Source organism: Eptatretus burgeri, chromosome 1, assembly GCF_056783735.1.
Source record: "Eptatretus burgeri isolate ZD-2024b chromosome 1, Ebu_testis_v1, whole genome shotgun sequence".
Lineage (NCBI taxonomy): Eukaryota > Metazoa > Chordata > Myxini > Myxiniformes > Myxinidae > Eptatretus > Eptatretus burgeri.
The window spans coordinates 91,317,089-91,341,346 of record NC_140961.1 but is presented as its reverse complement, the minus strand read 5'-3'; the positions used below and the strand labels follow the sequence as shown (position 1 = coordinate 91,341,346).

Genomic DNA, 24,258 nt, shown 5'->3' with positions numbered 1-24,258 from the left:
GCAAGGATTTGGAGAATTGAAAGGAGAGAGGGCACAATGAATGGAGACAAATACAGGCAAATCCTTGAGGATAACCTGCTTCAGAGTGCAAAAGTCCTGAGACTGTGATGAAGATTTACATTCCAACAAGACAATGACCCCAAGCATACAACCAAAGTCGCAATGAATTGGCTTCAGAACAAGAATGCGAAAGCCCTTGAGTGGCCCAATCAAAGCTCAGGCTTGAATCCCATTGAAAATCTATAGAAAGACTTAAAGATTGCTATTAATTGACGCTCCCCATCCATCTTGACAGAGCTTGAGCAAATCTGCAAGGAAGAATTGAGAAATTCCCCAAATCCAGATGTGCAAAGCTCATACAGCCATATCCAAGAAGACTGTAATCGCTACCAAAGGCACGTCTCCAAAGTATCGACTCAGAGGGCTGAATAATATGGAAATTAGATATTTCTGGACATCATTTTCAATAAATTTGTAAAGATTTCTATTAACGTGTTTTCACTTTTTATGATGGGGTATATTGTGGAGATCGGTGACAAAAAATATAAATTTAATCCATTTTAAAGTCAGGCTGAAACACAACAAAAATGTGACTAATCAAGGGGTGTGAATACTTCTGAAGGCAATGCATCTGCAACAAGAGTGAGAATTGCTTTGCAACACATGTCCCGTATCAGTGTGATATTTTCTTAGCCCAAAAAGGGCATAGCGCTGTGAAAAGTTGACAAAACACCCTTAAACTCACACTTGTTCTATAACATCATAATAAAGCCATGTACTAAGTTTCAATTGAATCTATTAAAGGGTATGGGAAAAGTCTGAAAAACCACAGGTGGGACAGAAGGACCGACAAGTAGAGAGCAAACCGGTAGACCCCTCCCTCCCCCAACAGTATAATATATTGTAAAATACAGTGTGTGTGTGTGTGTGTGTGTGTGTGTGTGTGTGTGTGTGTGTGTGTGTGTGTGTGTGTGTGTCTATATATATATATATATATATATATATATATATATATATATATATATATATATATATATATATATATATATATATATATATATATATATACACTAATAAAAGGCAACGTGTGTGTGTGTGTGTGCCTCCTCCATAACTCCAACACCATAAAGTCTAGCAGCTTGAAACTTTGCAGGCATACCAAGAAAACTCCAAGGAAGTGCAAGAGTGAAAATTGGATGTTTGGGTTAATTAAAACACCCCTTTTGAAGATAATTCATGGCCTTATATAATTATTTCCTTCATCAGGTGATCCTTGACCACCTCACTCTCTGGGTCTGAAGGTGTTGCCTGAATAACCACGCTGAGGTCTGAAGGCACCATGTTTTCTGGAATGCTCAACCACGTCTTGACTTGGAACAGGCCGCAACAATTTATTCATGATAAAGTTGTTGTTTTCACTTTTTACACTCATATTATCGAATGCCTGTTCATCATAGCTATGAATTGCTGGGTACTTTGCAATGCTTATAAACATCCGGAGACATCAGCGTTAGTGGCTTGACATTTCGGGCATCTCCAGGAGGTGTACGTTTAATGTGTTGCTAATGTGTGCCAAACTAGCCGTTTCTTAACAACCATTTCGTTGGAGTGCTTGCTTGAGTGCTTAAGTCACTTGGCGAGCGCTCTCCAAGCTGCTTGGTCGTTCATTTTGATAAAAGTATCCGTCCTCTCAAGGGAACATCAATGAGACAGAAATACATTTCCGCATGTGTTGGGCGCAGCAGTGCTGTGCGGTTGGTATCTCGGGGAGATGTCTTATCCGCTGAAAATGTGCAATTTATTTTTACAGGACATCGTTTTGCTTATCCTTTTGCGTGATGACTAAATATAATCCACCCCTCACGTCGACATCGATACATATATAAAAACAATAAGGTGCTCTGTGCCTTGATATATTTTGTGCTCTGTGTCTTGATAAATAGTTTTTTTTTATTGAATTTCGCTAATTTCCCATTTGAATTCCTCTTTCAAAGAAATCTGTATAAAGGAAAATGTTTGTGGTTTTTTTTTTAATTTCTTTTATTCGTGTGTACGTATATAAACTGTATTACCATAACGGAAGTGTGTGTGTGTGTGTGTGTGTGTGTGTGTGTGTGTGTGTGTGTGTGTGTGTGTGTGTGTGTGTGTGTGTGTGTGTGTGTGTGTGTGTGTGTGTGTGTGTGTGTGTGTGTGTGTGTGTGTGTGTGTAGTTGATTGGTATCTACTTATGTTGGTTTCAGAATGTGGAATAGAGTCCTCCCAGGGCGTTCTCAAAACATCCACCTTCATTTCGGTAAGCGGTAATTTCACGATTCATGGACCAAGCCATGATGTTTTCTGTTCTCAAAATTTTGTGCTGAGGGCTCTCTTCAGGGTCGTTACTGTGCCCCGGACAGCTTCCCACTGCAGTTCGTTTGTAATATTATTCCCAGAGATGGTTTTTATTATGTGTGTGAGGTTCTTCTTCATCGCTCCCGTGAAGTTCTTCGTCATCACTGGTACAACTTTGGCATTCTTCAGCTTCCAGGATATTTTCACTTCTTGCATAAGGTCTGGGTATTTGGTCATTTTCTTGATTTCTGCATCGTTAGTCCAAAATCACTGGCATTAACACCTCATTTAGCAATGCCTTCTTCTCTTTTTTTTGTACGTAAGTATTGTATCTATTCTCAATGGTTTGTTTTTTTATGTTCACGCTCAATGGGATGATTAGGTCTTACGTGAGCAGTACTTCAATGTTTTCAGTGATTGCTTTTGGTTCATTTTCCCAAATTTTTTCTGGAACTGGAAAATCAAAGCTTTTGCAGATGTGCCAGCAGATTACTTTACAAACTATGTTGTGTCGTTGTGTGTACAGCTGTTCTGACGTTTTTTTTTTTTTTTGCGTGTTCGGTCATTAAGTGTCACAAATCATTCTCTTTGCTAACCCTACCTCCATACCTCACCTGTCTTTGTTTTTTCCTCCCCCCACCCACCCTTCTCTCTCACTGTCCCCTCCTTGCTCCCCCATCCTAATTAAAAAAAAATCTCTCTCTCTCTCTCTCTCTCTCTCTCTCTCTCTCTCTCTCTCTCTCTCTCTCTCTATCTCTATCTCTATCTCTATCTCTATCTCTATCTCTATCTCTATCTCTATCTCTATCTCTCTCTCTCTCTCTCTATCTCTATCTCTATCTCTATCTCTATCTCTATCTCTATCTCTATCTCTATCTCTATCTCTATCTCTATCTCTATCTCTATCTCTATCTCTATCTCTATCTCTATCTCTATCTCTATCTCTATCTCTCCCCCCCCCCCTGACCATTCGTGAGCTGAGTGCAGTGTCATGGCATCTCCTTGTTTTGGGGCTTTGTAGCTGTCCGTGTTGGTGGTTTGTCTCCCCACCCTCCCCTTTTAGTGGGGCGGCTTAGCCAAAATATTCAAAAGAATTGTGCATTTTGTGATACAAGCACCAAATTTGGCACAAATGTACATTAATATGTTGCGAACATTTTCAGATATTAGGCCACTTGAAATTCTCTCTTTATGTCCGCCATATTGGATTTCAAAATGGCCGCCACTTGAAATCTACATTTGCTCTTATCTCTGGACGTAATGCAGCTATTGACTTGATTCTGGGATCTAAATGTATTTTTTGGGGGGCAAGGAATCCAATGGTAGTGGTCATGATCTGGCACTCACACATGATCCCACACAGTGGCCATGATCCGGCACTCAATGGACGTCGTGAAGAATGCTGTGGAACACCTGAATCCTGGACAAACACCAGTGGTCACCGTTGATCAGCCACTGTTTGCTTTGGCCAAGCAGATACAGTGGAAGTGGCCAGAGAGCTATGGTGAAGACCAGATAGTGGTGATGTTTGGTGGCCTCCACATAGAGATGGCGGCACTGAGGACACTGGGGGACTGGCTGAAAGGGAGTGGTTGGGTGCAAGCACTTGTGCAAGCCGAGATTGCGACAGCAGGGACAGCTGACTCATTCCTGCGAGCATTCCATGTCTTGCGCACAAGAAGAGCACATCAAGTGACTGCAGCAGCACTGTACATCCTGCGACACCATGCCTACAACCACTACTGTCTGGGAGAAACCAGGGATGCAGAGGACCTTCCAGAGTTTGAAGACTGGTGTTGACAGAGAGGAGAAGACATCCCCCAGTTTCACTACTGGGCAACCGTGCTGGAACTAGAACTGTTGGTTCTAGTGTATGTGCGTTCTCTCAGGCAGGGATCGTTAATGATGTACCTCGATGCTCTGACAAAGCTGGTCCCCTGGTTCCATGCACTGGATCACACCCACTATGCTAGGTGGATACCAGTGCACCTGAAGGACATGGCCGAACTCACCATCAAACACCCAGATGCAGCCAGGAAATTCAGGGAAAGCCACTTCACCGTTCAGAAAACACAGAGGGTGTTCTCTTCAATCTCGATTGACCAGGCACATGAACAGAATAATGCCTCTATCAAAGGAGAAGGTGGAGAAGTTGGGCTCACTGACAACCCAAGTGCCCTACGTCACTGGATGGTTGCGGGATCAGAAGTTGCCAGGGTCATCGAAGAATTCCAGGATGGGAACCAACACTGGAGATGGCAAACAGCAGACACACGTCATCATGATCAGACGCCAAGTGTACAGGCCTCATTTGTGAAAGATGTTCGCTCTCTCGTCGGTGTCATAGAGGAGATGGGCAACCCATTCGAGGAGGAGAGTCAGGATGTAGTCAAACTGGACACAAAGGAGATCACAGATCCTGCTGCTGTGGAGACGGTGATGAATGCCAAGAGGATTGGCCAAGAGCAGTTCGAGGCTTTCACCAGAGAGTGTCTGTTGGACAGAACAAAGGCAGTGGACGCACCCATTCCTCGTAACAAGCTGAAGGTGTTCAGCACTTCCACTCCAAGAAGCCAGAGCATAGGTCAGCAACAGCTCGCTTCCATCAAGAATGACCGTGAACTCTTTGCACGCCTGTACATTGGCTGGCAGAGGAGGGATGGAAACCTTGAGGAGTTCTTTTGGCACGAGAATCAGGCATGTCCTCCTGCATTGTCTGATGGTGTAAGCCTCTGCACTGGTACCAAGAGTGATCTTCTCACATGCTTGGAAGAAGTCTCCGACGCAAAGACGGAGACTCCTGTCACGACCTGTATTGTTCTTGATGGAGCAGCCATCGTCCAGATGCTGAAACCGGCTGCATCAAAGACCTTTGATGAGTATGCACAACAGATCTTCATCCCATATATGTCCACGAAGCTGCAAACAGTGTCACGCCTGGATCTGGTCTGGGATACTTACCTTGCTGATTCACTGAAAGGTAGTACACGTGCAAAGCGGGGACAAGGTGTGCTGAGACGTGTGGTGGCTGCCGCAGCCATACTAGGAAACTGGCAGAACTTCCTACGAGTGGACAGCAACAAGACCGAGCTGTTCAGGTTCCTCTCAGCAGCTCTCATGGAATGGTTTGACCAGGAGGATAAGCAACTCGTCATTACTGATGGAGAGGCAGTGCTCAGCAAGCCACTACTGCCAGATCTGACCTCACTCGCCCCATGTAACCATGAAGAAGCTGACACTCGGATGTTGCTGCATGCATCTCACGCAGTCCATCATGGACACCATGCAATACTCATCCGGACTGTAGACACCGATGTTGTGGTGCTGGCAGTGTCCCTGGCACAGGAGTTGCAACCAGAAGACAAACTGTGGCTGGCATTCGGAACAGGCCAGAGTTTCCGATACCTAGAAGCACACGAAATAGCAGCTGGATTGTGACGAGAGAAGGCTCGTGCACTGCCAATGTTCCACGCTCTAACTGGATGCGACACTGTGCCTAGTTTTCATAGACATGGCAAGAAGACTGCGTGGGCAGTCTGGATGGTACTGCCAGAACTCACTGAGGCGCTGCTGCTGCTGTCCTCTGCACCTCGTGACATACTAGACGATGCAATGCGCATCATCGAGAGGTTCGTGATCCTGTTGTATGATTGAACCAGCAAATGCACAGACATTGACAAGGCCAGGAGGAAACTCTTCGCAAGGAAGAACAATGTGCAGCTCATCCCTCCCACGAAGGCAGCTCTGGAAGAACATGTCAAGAGGGCAGTGTATCAAGGTGGACATGTGTGGGGTCAGATACTGCTGCCAGCACCAGAGCTCCCTCCACCAACCAACTGGGGTTGGTCAAGTACTGGAGAAGGACAGTACACACCTTACTGGACCATGCTAACTGAGGCAGCTCACAGCTGCATTGAGCTGGTTTCTTGCAAGTGCAAGAAAGGGTGCGTGAGATGCTGCAAGTGCAAAAAGGCTGCCCTTCAGTGCACAGCCCTCTGTGTGTGAAGGGGACTGCACATGACGATGAGTCAACAACATACATGTACTTGTGGCAATGCTGAACTTGTTAACATGACACTGTTTATGTACACGTATCTTCAGTACCGGTATATACCTAGCCTCAGATACCAGTACACCTAGCCTCAAATAATAGACCATGTAGCATGCCAGTATTATACCTAAGACATTTACAGAACAAAGACATTCTTTTCAAAGTATTGTGTTGAATCCAATATTTGCCTAGATAATTTCGAAATAAAATTATATAACAGACTGTGATAGATAATATTAAGTTGAAAATGGTACCATTGGATTCATTGCCCCAAAAAACATGCATTTAGATACCAGAATCAAGTCAATCGCTGCATTACGTCCAGAGATAATAGCAAATGTAGATTTCAAGTGGTGGCCATTTTGAAATCCAATATGGCGGACATAAAGAGAGAATTTCAAGTGGCCCAATATCTGAAAATGTTCGCAACATATTAATGTACATTTGTGCCAAATTTGGTGCTTGTATCACAAAATGCACAACAGGTTTGCTATGCTGCTACACTATTTGTGCTTTGTCTTTGTGTATTCTCCTTTCAAGCTAACCCCCCCCCCCCCACTATTGAGCCAGAGAGAGTGAGAGTCGAGAGAGCATATGCGGTGGTACCAGTGAGGGTTCGCGATTGGGGCGTTTCCCTCCTTGTATTTCTAACTTTGTGTTAATAATTATCATCAATTACTCCCTTTTCGTAATTTTTATAATTACATGCAGATTTTTCCCCACATGACATGGAATCGCCCACACCGAAATTGGCACGCGAATCATCCTGCAAGGACCCCCAGGCGACTGGTCGAGGGTCCCGCATGCCCGCTCGGGCGTTAGACTAGCGTCGATCAAGGCACTCGCTCCGCGCGCGCCAACGTGGCCCGCACTGTCCATTCCTCGGCTTGATCGCAGCTTCGCTGGCCATAGAGACGAGAAGACATTTACCATCCTTGGAGAATCCACTGCTGCCAGCGAGGGCTGAAGGTACATCATCATGTATAAATCCGTGGACGTCTCACGAGCGGCATACGTGTCTGCTTTCGAGCACATTCCATACAGTGCGTGTGGTTCCGCCATTACGCACGTGGCCAGTGCTCGCGTTCACACGACTCCGATAGCGTGTGCGCGGGGCGAACACCAATATGTGTTGGATATTGAGGTTAAAAAGGAACAAGCCACTTCTACTCGCACACTCGTATCCTGCCAAACATGGCGTGGAGTCATCTTTATTGGCCTCCATATGCGTTTCGTGCAGCGTTGGCTTCGTGCTGGCTGTATTTCCCATGCCGTGAAAAACACCATTTGTGCAGCCTCTTTAGAAGTATTTATTCGCATGCCTTTTTAATGCAACCGGCAATCTTCCCCAGGTCATCAGAAGCTCGAGTGGACAACCCCGCACTGCCAAGCACAAATGACTCGCAGCACACGCAGGGTTTATGGCTCACCCGGGAACGAGGATCTGTACAGCAGTTCCATCATCGCGGCGCCGCACGTGCTGGGCTACATGAGGCCCCACCTTACAGCAAAGGCGTGCGTGGCTGATTTACCTCAGGAATTAATCAGACGAAAAGAAGAGTGGGGACGAAATGAAGGAAAAAATGATTGAAGCAACCCTAGCTATTAGATCATCGCAACACACTCGCTTGTTGTCCCGCTAAACAGAAGGAAAGGGACTATCTGCACTTGAAATAATGGAATAACTGTCTTGGGACACCTATCTGTTGTATGCATGCGGTTCCGAGAACCGCAACACTAACCCTCTCCCTTTTGCTAGACTCGACCCGAGTCGTTAACATTCGTGTGGCATGCAGGTGTAGGTTCCCCTCATACATTTTACCTTCGGATCCCTGAGTGCGACATTTCAAATACATGTCCCAAAAATAAATAACCTCGTGCATTGCGTAACTGAACTAACAGACTCATACGAACAACTTATCTGCATTGCTGGAAATTGGAACGAAAACAAACAAACAGGTGAGTTAGAACTACATGCATTTCTAATATTTACATTACCCATGGCCCAGGACCTGTGACTTGAGGAGAGAACACAATAAAGACAACATTCGTGGATGAGTGCAGCAGCAGGCAATCAATGCTTCGGCCTCTTCAGTGCCCTCAATCGTCCTTTGTTTGGTGGATTTTTTTTATTATTTTCCTTTCCTGGCTGCTGTTGGCAACTCACCCTAACACGGCCTTCTTTCTGCAGCTACGCATAACATCACTTGCAGAAAGAGAAACTGTGACCCTGTCTTCCTCTCCACTTCCGAGTGTTGCTAAAAAGTGCCTGTACTAACTTTGTGTTATCATACAGTATCCTTATGTGTGCAAAGATAGTTTTGGATCCCGATGGAAGGGGATGCTGCCTCCTGGGTCTCCCCCATGCCCAAAATGGGCTACCATGTATGTCCCACCGATTGTAATATGGACTGGTGAGATCTCTTGGAGAATTATACTTATGATTTTACCTACGAATGTTTTATTGCATCATTTTAGTGTTTTCAATTCCATTTTGTGCCCCTTTTGTATGGCCTCTGAAGATTTACCCCACACCTATGTTGACTGTGCAAGACTGACCCAACTTTTTACTTCATTACCACAATTCTGCTGTCACATGAAAATTTTATTTTCCTTGCATACTTTTATTTTTGGATTGCCACTAAATTCCAAAAATCCTGTTGAATCTGCTCTCGCCAATTTTGTAAGAGCTGAAGGGAAACGATCAATTTATAAAACAAGGAAAGTTGAACTTCTTGCAAACTCTGATGCTGATAACAATATTTTAACGGTTTTTAAGGCATTCGCCATGGCCAGATTACGTGCAGAATTATATTTTCACCAAAACATAAATAATCTAGAACTGTTTAAGCAGAAATGGTGTTACAAGAGTGCATTGTGTAAAGTAGACCATGATGATCATATTATTTCATTTTAACTGTGAACTTGACCTTTATATTATGACTTGTTTTGAATGTTATGTGTAACTGTTGTTTTTAAGCTTGGACAAATAAAGGCATACAAAAATCAAAAGTCTCTCACACACCTCCCTCCTTCAGTAAATATCAACGTTTGGTGAGGTGTTGCTCTCCCCACATAACCCATAGCTCCCCAATCTTAATCCTCTCTGCCTCCCCTCTCAACTTACACCTACCTCTCTCCCTCTGTCTCTGTCTCCGTCTCTCTGTCTCCGGACGGTCATAATGTCTAGACTGTGATTATCTCCATATGTGTCTGAATAGTGGCTATGTCTGTGGACAGGGTTGTCTCTGGACGTGTCCGGATGGGAGTTTGCCTCCTGACATGTCCCAGTGGTGTTTGTCTCTGGACAGCTTGGCTCCGGACGTGTCTGAGAGGTGTTTATGTCTGGACGGGAGTGTGTCTCCGGCCGCATCCAGGTGGTGATTATGCCTGGAAGGGAGTTTGTCTCCGAAAAGCGTCTGGGCAGTATTTGTCTCCGGACAGCATGGCTTCGGATGAGTCTGGGCGGTATTTCGGTCTGGGCGGGAGTTTGTCTCCAGACACGTATCTCCATATGCATCTGTATGGTGATTATGTCCGGATGGGGTTTGGCTCTTGATGTGTCCGGATGGTATTTATCTCCAGACGTGTTCGGGTGGGAGTTTGTCTCCGGACGTGTCCGGGCAGGGTTTATGTCCAGACAGGAGTTTGTGTCTGGGTGGTTTTAATGTCCGGACGGGAGTTTGTCTCCGGAGAAATCTGAGCAGTGTTTGTCTCTGGACAGCTTGGCTCCGGACGCACTGGGCGGTGTTTGTCTCTGAGTGGTATTTATATTATGACTGGTAGAAAATGGATTTCATACATTTTGTTTCCATCTTTACTGTTATTCCATGAAGAATAATTTGATGAGACAGTATGAATCATAATTTACGCTCTACCACATTGTCTGCCTTCTCTTCCTCTCACCTCTCGCTGCCTTGCCTTCCTCCCTCCCTTCCTCCTCACTCTCCCTTCCCTCCTCACTCTCCCTTCCCTCCTCACTCTCCCTTCCTCCTCAGTCTCCCTTCCTCCTCACTCTCTCTTTCTCCTCACTCTCCCATCCTCGTCACTCTCCCCTCTCTCTTTCCACCTCCCTCATTGCTCTTTCCCCCTCCCTCTTCTTTCTCCCCCCCACCCTTCTCCTTGCACTTTCCCCCTCCCTCCTTGCTCTTCCTCCCTCCTTCCTCTCTCTTTCCCCCTCCCTCCTGCCTCTCTCTTTCCCCCTCCCTCCTCTCTCTTTCCCCCTCCCTCCTGTCTCTTTCCCCCTCCCTCCTGTCTCTTTCCCCCTCCCTCCTTGCTCTTTTCCTCTCCCCCACCCCACTCTATATCCTCCCTCTTTCTCTCCCCCCACACTATATCCTCCCTCTTTCTCTCCCCCCCCCCAACATCTCAGTGTTCCTGTCAGTGAAGTGATGGGTGGTATTTGCAAGTAATATATATTATGTATATATAATATATATTGCCAGTAATATATATTATGTATATATAATATATATTGCAAGTAATATATATTATGTATATATATATATATATATATATATATATATATATATATATATATATATATATATATATATATATATATATATATATATATATATATATATATATATATATATATTGTGATTAAATTTAACTTCATAGACATGTACAAGCATTAAGAATGTTGTTATTCCCATTTTTCTTAGTTTTTGTACTACCTGAAGATGGTGAGATTCTTCTTGAATTCCAGCCAAGCCTTCAGGTTTGATAAAAATGGAGATCCTCCAGCAATGTATGATGTTATTAACTGGAAGGAAAATATCATTGGAGGACTTGAATTCGATGTTGTAGGAATATATGATGCATCCACTGCCTTATCAGAACAATTGCTGATTTTTTCAAAGGAAATTGCATGGAATTATAAAAATAATGAGGTGACATAAAAGTAAAAATTTGAATGCAAAATAGTGATGGTCTTAATGATCTAAAATTTTAAAATAATGAAAGTCAAAAATGCACTGCTCCTATGACCACTGTCTGGATTTCAGGTCCCATTTTCAATCTGTACAAACTCGTGTACTCCTGGAACACGTAAAGCTTTTCGCAAAGGGGAACCTTTTTGCTGCTTTTATTGCATCCCTTGCAAAGAAAAAGAATTTTCAAATATCACTGGTGAGATTCTTAGCCGTCAACCTGTTGTCAGCCCTGGCTGGGGGCCTATATATTTGTTGCTGTCAATGTCAAAATATGTTGAGATGGCAATCCATATAAGGAATATGGTGCTTTATTGTAGTGTCATTCCTACATTGTCATTCCTTCCTTGTTTGGTTGTTTTTTGGAGATTTCATCCAAAAATGTTTTTTTTTTTTCATTAAAAACGAGAAGGGCACTCTTCAAAGTCATGTGCCGCCAGATATGCCTCCACCCACATAATAAAATATGGCTGCCAATCGATGAGACTGATGACGTCATCAATTTTTTTCCCCTCTACAATTTAGCCTTAGATGACCCTCAAAAATTTTCATACTGATTGGATAAAGTGTTTGACGTATTAAATAATGACATCAAAATATCACATTTCCCCTGGGGAGTACATGACATGTGCCCAGTTTCAATATTTCCATGGGGCAGTTTTGGAAATACAGAGGTCCAAATAATCTCATTTTTTTAAATCATTGAAACATTCTACATGAGTATTCGCACCTGGGGTGAAAATTTTGTGTCAATCGGATAAGCGGTTGCAGATAAAATTAACATGGAGGTGACATACGGATGAACATTCAGATGGATTGCCAACCCGAAAATATAATGCCTCAGGCAACTTCGCCAACAGAGGCATAAAATGTTTTTTCAGACTTGTTTAGCTATACGTTTGCTGATCTGGATGCCAATGTTGTCATGATCCAGTAAATTACTTTGAGGGGCGTTCACAAGAAGAACCCCTGATGCCCACAATGATACATCTCAAGCAAGTTCCTTGGCTAATTCCCTTTGCATCCCATCCTTTATGTCAACACTCAGACATTCTGCTGAATGTCCTTTACTTTTGGAGTCATCTATTTATTTTTTACACCAACATGGCAGAATTTTACTTTACCATCTCTGCATTCTCTGCTCCTTTCCTTATATTATATCCCCATACTCCTATATCCTCCCAATATTCTTTCCCTTCTCTCCCGAACTCTGTTCACCTCCTTTCCTTCTCATACCTTCTCTTATTTTCCGTAATTTATCCCCTACGTATACCTATACCAACTAGATGGTATTCATAGAATACTTATCCTGCACAGTCTTGAGAAAGACTTGGTGCAAGCCAACTTCTGTTTTTTTTTTTCCTTGATCCAACAAGGTGCCAGACCAGTGACTGATGATGTCACTTTTATCAAACTATATTTCCCATAAGGTAGTTTATCAATTAGTTAATGTTTCCCATTGATCGGTTAGCATTTCAACAATTGCGATTTTTTTTTCATACTGACCGGATCAAGTGTTGCACTTGTGGAATTATGACATCATAATGAAGGCACCGATAACATAATTATTAACATATTTTATTCCCCATGGGGAGTAGTTGACAATGAGCCATGTTTAAATTTTTTTCCATGGAGTGGTTTCAGAGATATAGAGGTGCAAAGTTTTAGGTTTTTCCAAGATGGTGCCTACACCACATGACCTACAAAGTCATTATCATTATAAATTCCGACAGGAGGAGGAGCACCTGTGGTCAAAATTGTGTCAATTGGACCAACAGTTGCAAATAAAAATATTTTTCATTACTTGTCAAATTCAAGCGTTGTGCTTGTCGAATTATGATGTCATAATGAAGACAGTGGTGACATTGACATTAATACATCATATTTCCCATGGGGAGTAGTTAACAATGAGTCATGTGTAAAAAAATTTTCCATGGGGTGGTTTCAGAGATATAGAGGTGCAAAGTTTTAAAGTTTTTCTAAGATGGTGCCTGTACCACGTGACTTGTGACATCATACTTATGACTGCAAACTTCGACAGGAGGAGATGGACCTATTTGGAAAATTATGTGTCAATCAGACTAAAAGTTGCTGAGAAAATCAATTTTAAAAAATGCAGACACATACGTAGGGTCCATGAACACGACCGATCACTTAATCCCACTTTTTCGCTTCACGAGCTCAGGGTAATAAATGTGAATGTCTGTCCGTCCATCCATCTCCACCATAACTCCAAAACCATGAAACCTAATGCTCCAAAACATTGCATGCAAACGAAGGAAACTCCAAGATTTGTTTGTGTTAATTAAAACATCCCTTTTGAAGATCATTACCAGTCTTATTTAATTACTAGCAAATACCACCCGTCCCTTCCCTGGCAGTAAAACTAAAGGAGGGAGGGAGAAAAAGAAAGGGGAAGAGGGAGAGATGGGTGGAGGAGAGTGCAGAGGTGGAGGGGAAAGGAGAGAGGAGGGAGTGCGAGCGAGGATGGGTGGGGGAAGGGAAGACATTGTGAGGTCAGAGGAAGGAAAGACAGACATGTGGTGGAGAGTTAATTACGATTCATACCGTCTCATCAAAATGACTGCATAGATTAACAGTGAAGATGGAAACGAAATAGTGTCTGAAATCCATTTTGTACTGGTCATACTATAAACACAGCCTGGAGACAAACTCCCATCTGGATCAAACTCCTGTCCAGACAAGTCCGGAGACAAACTCCCGTCCAAACCTAAATACTGCCCGGACGCATCCAGAGCCAAGCTGTTCGGAGACAAACACCGCCCGGATGCATCCGGAGCCAAGCTGGCCAGAGACAAACACTGCGCGGACATGTCCGGAGACAAACACCGGCCAGCCTGACTCCAAATGTGTCCGCCAGGTGAAGACAAACACTGCTTGAACACGTCTGTAGACAAACTCCTATCTGGACATAAACATCGCCAGGACACATCTGAAAACAAACCCGGCCCAGATATAACAACCGTCCGGATATGTCCAGAGACAGAGAGACAGAGAGACAGAGAGAGAGAGAGGGAGAGAGAGGAGGGGGGAGTGTGATAGAGGAGATGTGGGAGGAGGGAACTGCACTGTATTGGGAGGGTGTAGAGAAAGGATGGGACAAATAGAGAGAGGGGTGGGGGTAGTAGAGTTGGCAGAAATAATGTTATGCTTAATGGACAACACACACACACACACACACACACACACACACACACACACACACACACACACACACACACACACACACACACACACACACACACACACACACACACACACACACACACACACACACGCACGTGTTTAGCCGATATCGGCAATTTTTGGGGAATCGGCAGGTTGGAGACAGTGTGTTTACCAATGACAGTACTTACTGTATACAACCCAGAAACCTTGAGTAGCTTTCACCAAAAAACAACGTTGCATATATGTACATAGAAGTTTGAGGGATATGTTTACAAACATTATTCTTTATAAACAGCTGCATGTGATGGGTGGAAAAAAGATTTGGCTCAATAATTTAGAAAACACGTTAATACTGCAAATGGCTCAGAAATCGGTTATTTCACAACATCTCACTCAGCGTGACGGAGCACGAACCACTCACCCAGGGTGACAGAGCGCGAACCACTCACTCAGGGTGACGGAGTATATAACCACTCACTCAGGGTGATGGAACACGAACCACTCGTTCAGGGTGATGGAGCACGAGCCACTCGCTCAGGCTGATGGAGCACGAACCACTCACTCAGGGTGATGGATCCTGAACCACTCGTTCATTCCACTGTGGGTAATTCCACTGAAAAGAAAAAATGGTGGTAAATTGGTGGTCCAACAAGAATAAAAGCAGTGAGGATCCCAAGATATTCCGTGATTATAGCGACCTGACCATTCTCAGGAATTGCCCTGGTGCATTACACACGCATTATTATTATCATTATTATTATTATTATTATTATTATTATTATTATTACTAGAAGGAACTCGTGGAAATCCTATTGAATACAAAATATGACGTAAAGCCCTCAACTCCCCCACAGGGAGGAGTTGTTTTTGAAACTTACAAAAAACAAAAAGGTTTTGCATCACGTTGAAACACTTGGTAATGTGGCACACAGAGTTCTGATTGAAATTGTATGCTGTCCCCCACTACGAAATTATTCTTATGTAAGACTGCTCCTCACTACCCTTTTATTCCCGTTCTTCAAACCAAAAGGGCAAATTGTTATATCGTCATTGCATATTTCTTCAGTGAAATATTTTAACTCTTCATGCCATTTAGTGACTTCATGGAAAGCATGATCAAAATAATCAAGTCATTGAAATTTTGGAATATTTAACTCTTTGTCATCTGCGACTTCACAGAAAGCACAGTCGAAATGATATGCGGAAAAGGTATGTGACCATGACCATGTCATGGGCCATCACAGTTGCCTATGCAACTCACAAACAAGCAAGATGTGTAGAAAATATATGTGACAATAAACATGAAAGCAATGATCTTCCTGATGCACATATAAACACCATTAAAATTAAAGAATGACCTCGGACAAAGCAAAGACGATTTATGGAATATGTTTAAGTCCTGCTTGAGAGAATGCCAATCCCCACCCACCCACCCCACCCCCCCACCTATTTCAAGCTTTCAAACCCCCTACCCAACCACATCATGGTCGCCTGTCCATCTCACAATCCCACGAGATATGTGTAAAGGATATGTGACAATAAACGACCCCAACAAATTATCTTTTCCCAATGAATATGTATGTAGATCGGTAAAAATAAATGTTGACCTTGGACAAATTTCAAACAACAGGGTTAACCTCTGCCTAAGAGAATTCCGCGTCGCTATTTGTGCAGTGCATAAGTTTACAGACTGCAGTCTCGATTGCTGAGGCCGATCCTCACAAAGCCGTAACACCAATCGGCTCAAAATCCTTTTAACTGTCACTTTGGTAGTTTTAAAATAAATGGAACACTGATAGGGAGTGCATAGTGGTTGTGAACATGACAGCTCAGAGGCGTCTTTGCATTCACATTGCAGTGAGCACCAACAAGGCGGCCGTAAGATTGAAATCTGTCTTTAAAACACCGCACCACCCAAAGTCCTCAAGCACACATTACGCCCGTCGCCCCTTTCATTCCTGTTCTTCAAAGCAAAAGGGCAAATCGTTACATTGTCATTACATATTTATTCATTAGCTCATTGAAATAATGGAATAGTTAGCTCTTCATGCCCTTAAATTCAAGCCTTCAAATCAAATAACTTGGACACTCCCCACCCATTACGGTTGCTTGTCCATCTGACAATCCCACAATAAATGGAGAAAGGATATGTGATAATAAACGACCGGAAACCAATTAACTTCCCGAAACCAAATAAGCAAGAGTAGACTTGTTCTCAGGCAAATTTAAAGAAGAAGGCGCTTACAACCCAAAGTAAAACTCGATACACTCCACTAATTTAGCAATAAGAAAGAGCAGACCCACCTGAGACCAGGTCTACTCTTGCTTAAATTAGCGGGGTAGATATCGTTTTACTTTTGGTTGGGAGCGCTGTTAGCGAATTTTAGTTTTTGCTTCCACAGTGGATGAGACAATCAGATGGGAGAGAAGATGCTTGAGAGGATAGTTTAATGGGAACACGTATGAGAAAGTCTGTAAATGTTTGTCGAATGACTGTGGAATGCCATCAAATCCAAATGCTGATGACCCGGAAATGATCCTGGCAATGCTCGCTCCACCCTGCTCGCCTCACTCAGTTGTGCTGCCCTCTCGGGTTAGATGATGCTCGGTTTGGTAGAGGCTTTACACGCATCACCATTGGTGTGTGGATGTCACACCGAGCTGCAGCCTTGCCCCGCCAGACTCCATAGCCGAAAATGGCTTCAGTTATGCTCCAGGCTGGCCACGTGACACAGCTATATAATTAACATTGGCTGAGGGTCTTTGGGAGCTCTCTGTGGCCATTAACATGTGCTAAACTCCATCTGACCGATCTTATTTAGCGGAGTGCCAGGGCTACCCAGATGTCAATGAATGAGCCCCAGTGCATATTTGCGCTTCAAGTTACACGGCGAAATACCCCGGCTCTTAATGTCCTTCATTCCCCTGGCATCCTCAGAGACTGTGGTGAACCTCCAGGGAGTAATCTTTGGTGGGGACAGTTTGTAGTGGTTGTTGTGAGGTAGAGGAAGTGCTGCGGAATTTATGTTGAAGGCGTTGAAGTGATGGCAGTGGTTGCAGTGAGGAAGTTGAAGTGGCTGGTTAAAAGGTTGAGCATAGGTTGGTGCAGGGATTTTTAGAAGGAATTGTGAGAATTATGGTGAGGGTTGTAGCCTTGTGGTGAGTGTGGTGAGTGTCTGAGACGAGGCGTCAGTTTGTTTATGGTGTACCTTTTGAACAGGAAATGGAGCGCATATGCAAATGTGGCGATTGCTGTGCCTTCTTGATGCTACACAGATAGCGTTACTGGCCTGATGTGCATGTATGCATCGTTTTGTGTGAAATAAAAGGAAGTAAGCTAAATGAAAGGATAAGGGATTGAAGACCGAACTAAAAGCTCGACACAATGCATCTTGTCCCATTTACCCACTAGACATATGGATGAGCTAACTAAACGAATACGAACGAGATAACTCTCTCGGGATTGCTATATGTTCGATGCCATTGCCTTGGAGGAGTGCTGGCTTTGCAGAGCCGCAACAATATTTATGACCCTGCGTTCATTTTAAAATATTCTGATAGGCCTGTATACTTAATTGCTGCACTGTGCTTGGAAAAGGTTAAGAAAAAGCAAGATTGGCTATGGGTTTTGCTTGGCTTGCTTTGTTCTGAATGTTAAACCATTTTTGCTTTGATCTGGAATTTTATAGTTATAAAAACAACAGCTCTCATTTCTTCTTTATTACTCCCACCATCCTAACAGATTCTCAAGAATGTCACCGCTGTAAGAAGGAATTTTTGTCCAATGAAATACATGACAAATGTATGCCAATGCCTGAGGAATTTTTGGCCTTTAGCAACCCACTTGCATGTACACTTCTTGCCTTTGATATGCTGGGGATTATTCTTGCCATAGTAATCTGTAAGCTTATGTTCCTGCATCAAAATAGACCTGTTTATGGAAGTACCAATTTCAAGATTCAAAGTATACTTTTGGTGGTACTTGCTGGCTGCTTTTTAAGTAATCTACTTTTTGTTGGGAGACCTTCTGAAGCAGTTTGCCAGTGGAGGGAAGCCATTGCATCAACTCTTGTTATACTTGCCATTTCTTGTCTTCTTCAGGTCATCATTTTCATGCATGGTTAGTTGTGTGTTGTGTTCTGATTTGATAAAAACATGTGCTTTTCCATTCGATATTATAAAGTATGCTATATTTGAACAATAAGTATGAGTAGAAATGATACTTTGAAACCTAAATGTTCCCAAACAGGAAATAAGACTTTCAATGGAACTTTCAAGTTGAAAAAGTTTTGTCAAAGCAATTTATGGATTATTTTCTGCATATGTCCTCAGATAATTATATGTTCAGGATGGGTTATTTTTGGCCACAGTTCACCCTCCAGAAACACTAATCAGCGACCTGGTACTGTAATTATTGAATGCTCAGGAGCATCTGTGGCCTGGCCTGCTTCTTCTTTGGCTTACCTCGGTTTACTTACAATTACTTGCTTAAGAATGGCCTTGAAAGCCCAGAAAATTTCAGCTGAAACGAATGAGGCGAAGTTTGTGAGCTTCAGTATGATATTTTGCATCCTGATATTTGCCTCATTCATTCTCGCATACAGCACAACCTATGGACAGTTTGCTGTAGCCGCAGAAATGGTCGCTGTCACTGCAGTGGGTTATGGGATTCTATGCTGTATGTATTTTCCTACATGTTATGCGCTTCTTAAAAATAAACACCATCAACCTTTTTTCCAATGAAAATTTATGGACACTTTGACTTTTTTAATATTCAGATTTACTCAATAAATGTTGTAAAAAGTTGTGTTGTACAAAATTCTGTGTTGGTGGTTATTTTGCAACACAAATGCAGAAAAATAAATGACATTCCTGAAAGTTACAGAGTACACAGTGAAAGAAGAACTGGAAAAGCCCATTCAGCCAGAGTGTGATTTGTAAAACTTCCAGTGTGGGGGGGGGGGGGAGGGGGATAAAATTCACAAACATCATGGGCTTTTTTTGTTGTTATTTCTGACTTTCAAAACTTATAAGCTGTAGATAAGAATGGCGACATGAAGCTGAAAAGTCACATTACAATAAAAAGAAAAATAGCCTCGTGGGGGAGTGTCGGTTATTTCTCCAATGGCGGCAAGGGGGGGGGTGAATTGGAGGGAAGGACCATGGTCCCTTTCCTGAAATGATACGGTTGTGGGGAGCACAACTTAACTGAACAGCATGGTCCTTATATTTAATGAAGAGTTTGTTCTGCATTTGGCTGTTGGTTTCTGAGAAGATTTTAAAATAAATTACCCAAGTTTGAGGCATCTCCCCCCCCCCTTGAGATTCTTATCAGGGGCAAATTCCAATGTGGGAGCATAACCCCACGAGACCTTACCGTTCTGTTACATTGTATCAAATTCGGTAAATATCTGTCATCTAGTTTGTGAGGAACATATTTTTTTTTGAATATGAAGAATTAGGGGAGGGTGGCCGTGGCCCCCTTTCCAGGGAAGATATGGCCATGGGGAGCACAACTTAAGGTTACAGCATGGTCATGATGCTGCATGGCCAGTTTGGTCTGGATCCGGTTGTCAGTTTCTGAGAAGAAAACTTTTAAAGGATATACGAATATTCATGGCAACACTCGCCTTTAGCCCCCTTTATGTGGATGGATCCGGATGGAGAACTAAAACCTATGAGATCTTTCTGTCTTTGTCTTCAGGATCGTGTCCCATACAGCCTTTGCTGCACGTCCCGGGAGCGATAACCCCCACGTGCCACACAGGAACATTATATCTCACTCAATCACACATACCTGGAGCCATTAATTGAATACGGTCGGGATCAGTAATGATGATATGAAACCCATTCTCCAACCAAAGCCGAACGCCATGACATCACCGTTATGACCCAGAAAAATAATGGAGCATACATTTATCATTTTCAAATGTCAGACATTAAAATTTCAAGAATTCATTCACCATTAAGAAAGTTATCAATTGATTTAATAAGGTGTGGTGGATTCATTCTCATATATTTTTCTTCAATAACAATATCTTCTCTTGAGAAGGTAAAGGAAGCTCCAATATATATATTTTGAATAATTTATGCTTTTTCAACATTTTACTAACAACCTTGACAATTGAATCCTTTGACATATGAATCGCTTCCCAAAAGGATCTTACACCAATATTAAATCTTATAAGTTTTACCTCTATCCAATCTTTAAAACATCTGTGAGGAGTTGCTATTTCAAATGGTTTTGTCTCAATGACAATTCACTCAAATACAATTTTCTTCATATTTTTCTTCAAGTTTCTCTCAATGTTGTTTACATGTTTTTGTGATTGAAGGTGTATTTTTATTACTCTCTTTTAAGACATCCTGAGAACAGACATCACAATGTTTTGTTTCTCATTCAAATTGAGATATTTGTCTGAAAAGATTAATGTGTTTGTTGGTTTGAAGTTGTTTTTATAACGTTTATATTCATGATTACAAATGTCACAGTACGTTGTATTCACCATATTTATCGAGCAAAACTTTGCTTCAAATAAAATTTTCTTGATGAAAATCTCACGGTAATTTATAAATGCTATCCATTGAAACTAAAATTTTCTTAATGAAAATTCCGTTTAATTTACCGGTGAATCTGTGCTTACAACCATTTTACCCACCAACTTTTTTTCACTTCATAAATACAATGTATCAAGACACAAAAGACAAGTTTCACTCAATCTCTGCATTTATAAAAGATACTAAGAAATATGTCGAAGATATATGCAATTGAACAAAGATAAATATCACAACTATTGCATAATAAATAAAGGTGAATAATATGAGTTCTTCAATTTCCTTCAGTGGATTAGTATATCTGGAAAACATCAATTAAAGTAGCTCTAACAAAAGTTTCTCCTCTGCTTATGGCAATATATCCAAAACTAGAAAATGCAAAGAAACAAGTAAACATATCAAAAAAGAAAAACCTTATGGATGAATCTTTAAAAATAAAAGATAAGACCATCAGCAATATGCAAAGAGAAATTTGTATTTTTTTCAACAACCCTAAAGATGTAAATCTTGATGAAATGAAGGATGTTAATATGTCAGGTGAAATGACATTTTGTTCAGTAGTAGTGAAGGTCCATTTTAAAATTACCTTTAATATAAAAAATGTGGTTGTTGAATTTGTTAACAAAAAAATATATATGGATATAGATGGTAATGTTTTTTATACAAATTAAATACGAGTCATTATTCAAGTGAAGGTTATGAAGATTATGAGTGATGATAACATCTCTGTTGGAACAGAAGACAGATATGATAATGAGAGATTGTGCTCAAATGATAATTATAAAAGTAGTTTTATAGATTATTGTGAAAGCACCAATGAATGTACCGAAGATGATACTGAAGATGAATTTTATTTGAAGTAAAGTTTTACTTTATAAAGAAGAATGGGATACTAGATATTGAGCCTCTTGAATTCCCTGATTCTCCAGAAGCCAAATTTGGGAATTGTCCTGCATGTAATAGAGTGGAATAAAACACAGTCAGAAGCCCATAGACAATGTACATTTTGTGATTATCTTCTAATTAACGAAAATAAAAAATATAAAAAGGAACATAACTGTTTCAAAATTACACCAAAAATGAATTACTTTACAAGATTATGGGTCAACTTCCGGTTCTGGGTTTGGCGCGATAGCAAAGTCTTTCAGGACTCTCTGCTGACTTCCTCAAAGTTAAGTTTCCGATTGTTATATGTCACGTTTTAACTGTTTATTTTCTCATCTACATGTTACTCTGTGTTCCTAGTTCGGTTTTGTTTCAAAAATCGTGCTATTTTATGAGTTTTCCTCGACCCTTGTCTTACCGGATTCCTTGAGGCCTACATGTCCTTACCCTCTTTGTGTATGATCATCTTTAATTGTATTCTCTCTCTATTACCTTCAATTCATATTTTCCCCACTTTCCCAACGTCACCAATCCCTCTCAACTAAATACACTGTTTCTTGTATTAAATCAAAATAAAAAATAAAAAAACTACCTTTGTTCTTGCATACCCATTAGTCCCGATCCTTCTTCTTCTTCTTCCTCATCCTCTTCTTCTTCTTCCTCATCCTCTTCTTCTTCTTTCTCCTTCTGCCGGCACACCATCTCCATTCTACTTCAGCTGACCAACTCTCGCCATTACCTTCACAATTTCTTCCTTCAACCTTCCATTCCCGAATCTTACCTATTCTTCAAAAATACATCAAAAATTAATAATCTTCCTTGTAACCTTTCGATCTACACACCTCCTGTAACCAAGTGTCTCTCTCCACCCCCTTGCTGATACGTTTCATCGACCCAGCAGCTTCACTCTGTGTTTACAGTTACAAATTCACCACACACCTCCAAGAATTTACTTCAACCTTCCATTTTCCGCATGTTATACAATCCTGATTTAAAATAAATAAATTCACTTTTGACTATACACCTCACAGAGCCACATGCTTCTCCCTTAACCACGCGATCTGTTTTGACCCTCTGCGATTACCGATCCAAATTCACCATTCAGCTCACAATTTTTTTCTACAACCTTTCCATGACCTAATCTGATGAAGACAATCTCTCAAAAAAAAACTAATTCATAATAATAATAATAATAATAATGATCTCTCATCATGCTTCATCTTTCTCTTTCACACATATGGTACTCATTACTGTATCATAATGCACTACTCTTCAACTATTTCAACAGATTGCTCTCAATTCGACCTTTCATTCATACCTTGCCTAAAAAATCTAACTGTTACAGCATTTGTTTTCTCCATTCTCTTCATTCACCTTTATTGCATCCATAAAGAAATGTCTCTAATTGCATCTCTGACCTAAAAAAAATTTAAAAACCCAGTTTATTATGAATGTTCAATTTCCATCAACCATTCTTATTTTCCAACTTCAGTCGCAACTCAACCCTCTCACCCCTCCCTCTCAAAGCAACCATCACACTCTTCTCCCTCCAAGCCTCCCTCTCACCTTTCTCAAAAACTCCCCCCTCACCTTTCTCCCTCAACTCTCCCCACTCACCCTTCTCTGACCATTCACCCCTCTCACCCACCCTTCTTAAATTTGCCCCCACTCTCATCCACAAATTTGCCTCATTCCCATGCCCTCTCATCTCCATCTCATCACTCCACCTCCACAAATCCTCAACTGCCTTCTGCCCACTCTCTTGCCCCCCCTCCCCCAGCACGAAAGAGCCATTTCTCCTCCTCATCCGGCCCTCTCCCCGAGCTGTTCTGCAATCCCCCACAACCATTCAACAACTCTCCTTACCTCTCCCCCTCCTCCCTTGTCCTCCCCTCCCCTCCCCTCCCATCCAATGCACCCAAAGCCTCCTCCCTCCCTGACCCAGTCACACCCAACTGTCCCTGGACTCTGTGTCCTTTTCTCCTGACAAGGTGGAGAGCTTGCTGTCAAACCTAGACTGATTCTGCAACCGGTCCAGACGGCATGAGCCCACGTGTCTGAAAAACCTGCTCCTCTGCTCTTGCTAACCGTCTCTCTATTCTATTCACCCTCTCATTTGCTCAAGGTCATCTGCCATCTGCTTGGAAATCAGCAAACATTACTGCCCTGCATAAAAAAGGTGCAAAAAACAGATCCTTGCAACAACAGACCAATCAGCCTTCTCCCAATCATCAGCAAGGTTATGGAATCCATCATCGCTTCAGACATTAAATCCTTCCTCTTCCCCAATGGCTTGATTTCTGATCATCAATG

The 24,258-nt window shown here is 42.1% G+C and overlaps 1 protein-coding gene across 1 annotated transcript in view; it reads left to right on the top strand.

Annotated features, from left to right (window-relative positions):
• The window catches only part of LOC147034943 (extracellular calcium-sensing receptor-like), a gene marked incomplete at its 5' end in the record, with an annotated part of 379,428 nt that extends 360,022 nt beyond the window's left edge, over window positions 1-19,406 (top strand). Inside the window, 3 exons of the mRNA XM_085891559.1 lie at window positions 11,050-11,105; window positions 11,392-11,515; window positions 18,248-19,406. Coding sequence (XP_085747685.1) covers window positions 11,050-11,105; window positions 11,392-11,515; window positions 18,248-18,630 — 563 coding nt within the window. The remainder of the gene's footprint in view (window positions 1-11,049; window positions 11,106-11,391; window positions 11,516-18,247) is intronic.
• Window positions 19,407-24,258: the final 4,852 nt, after the last annotated feature.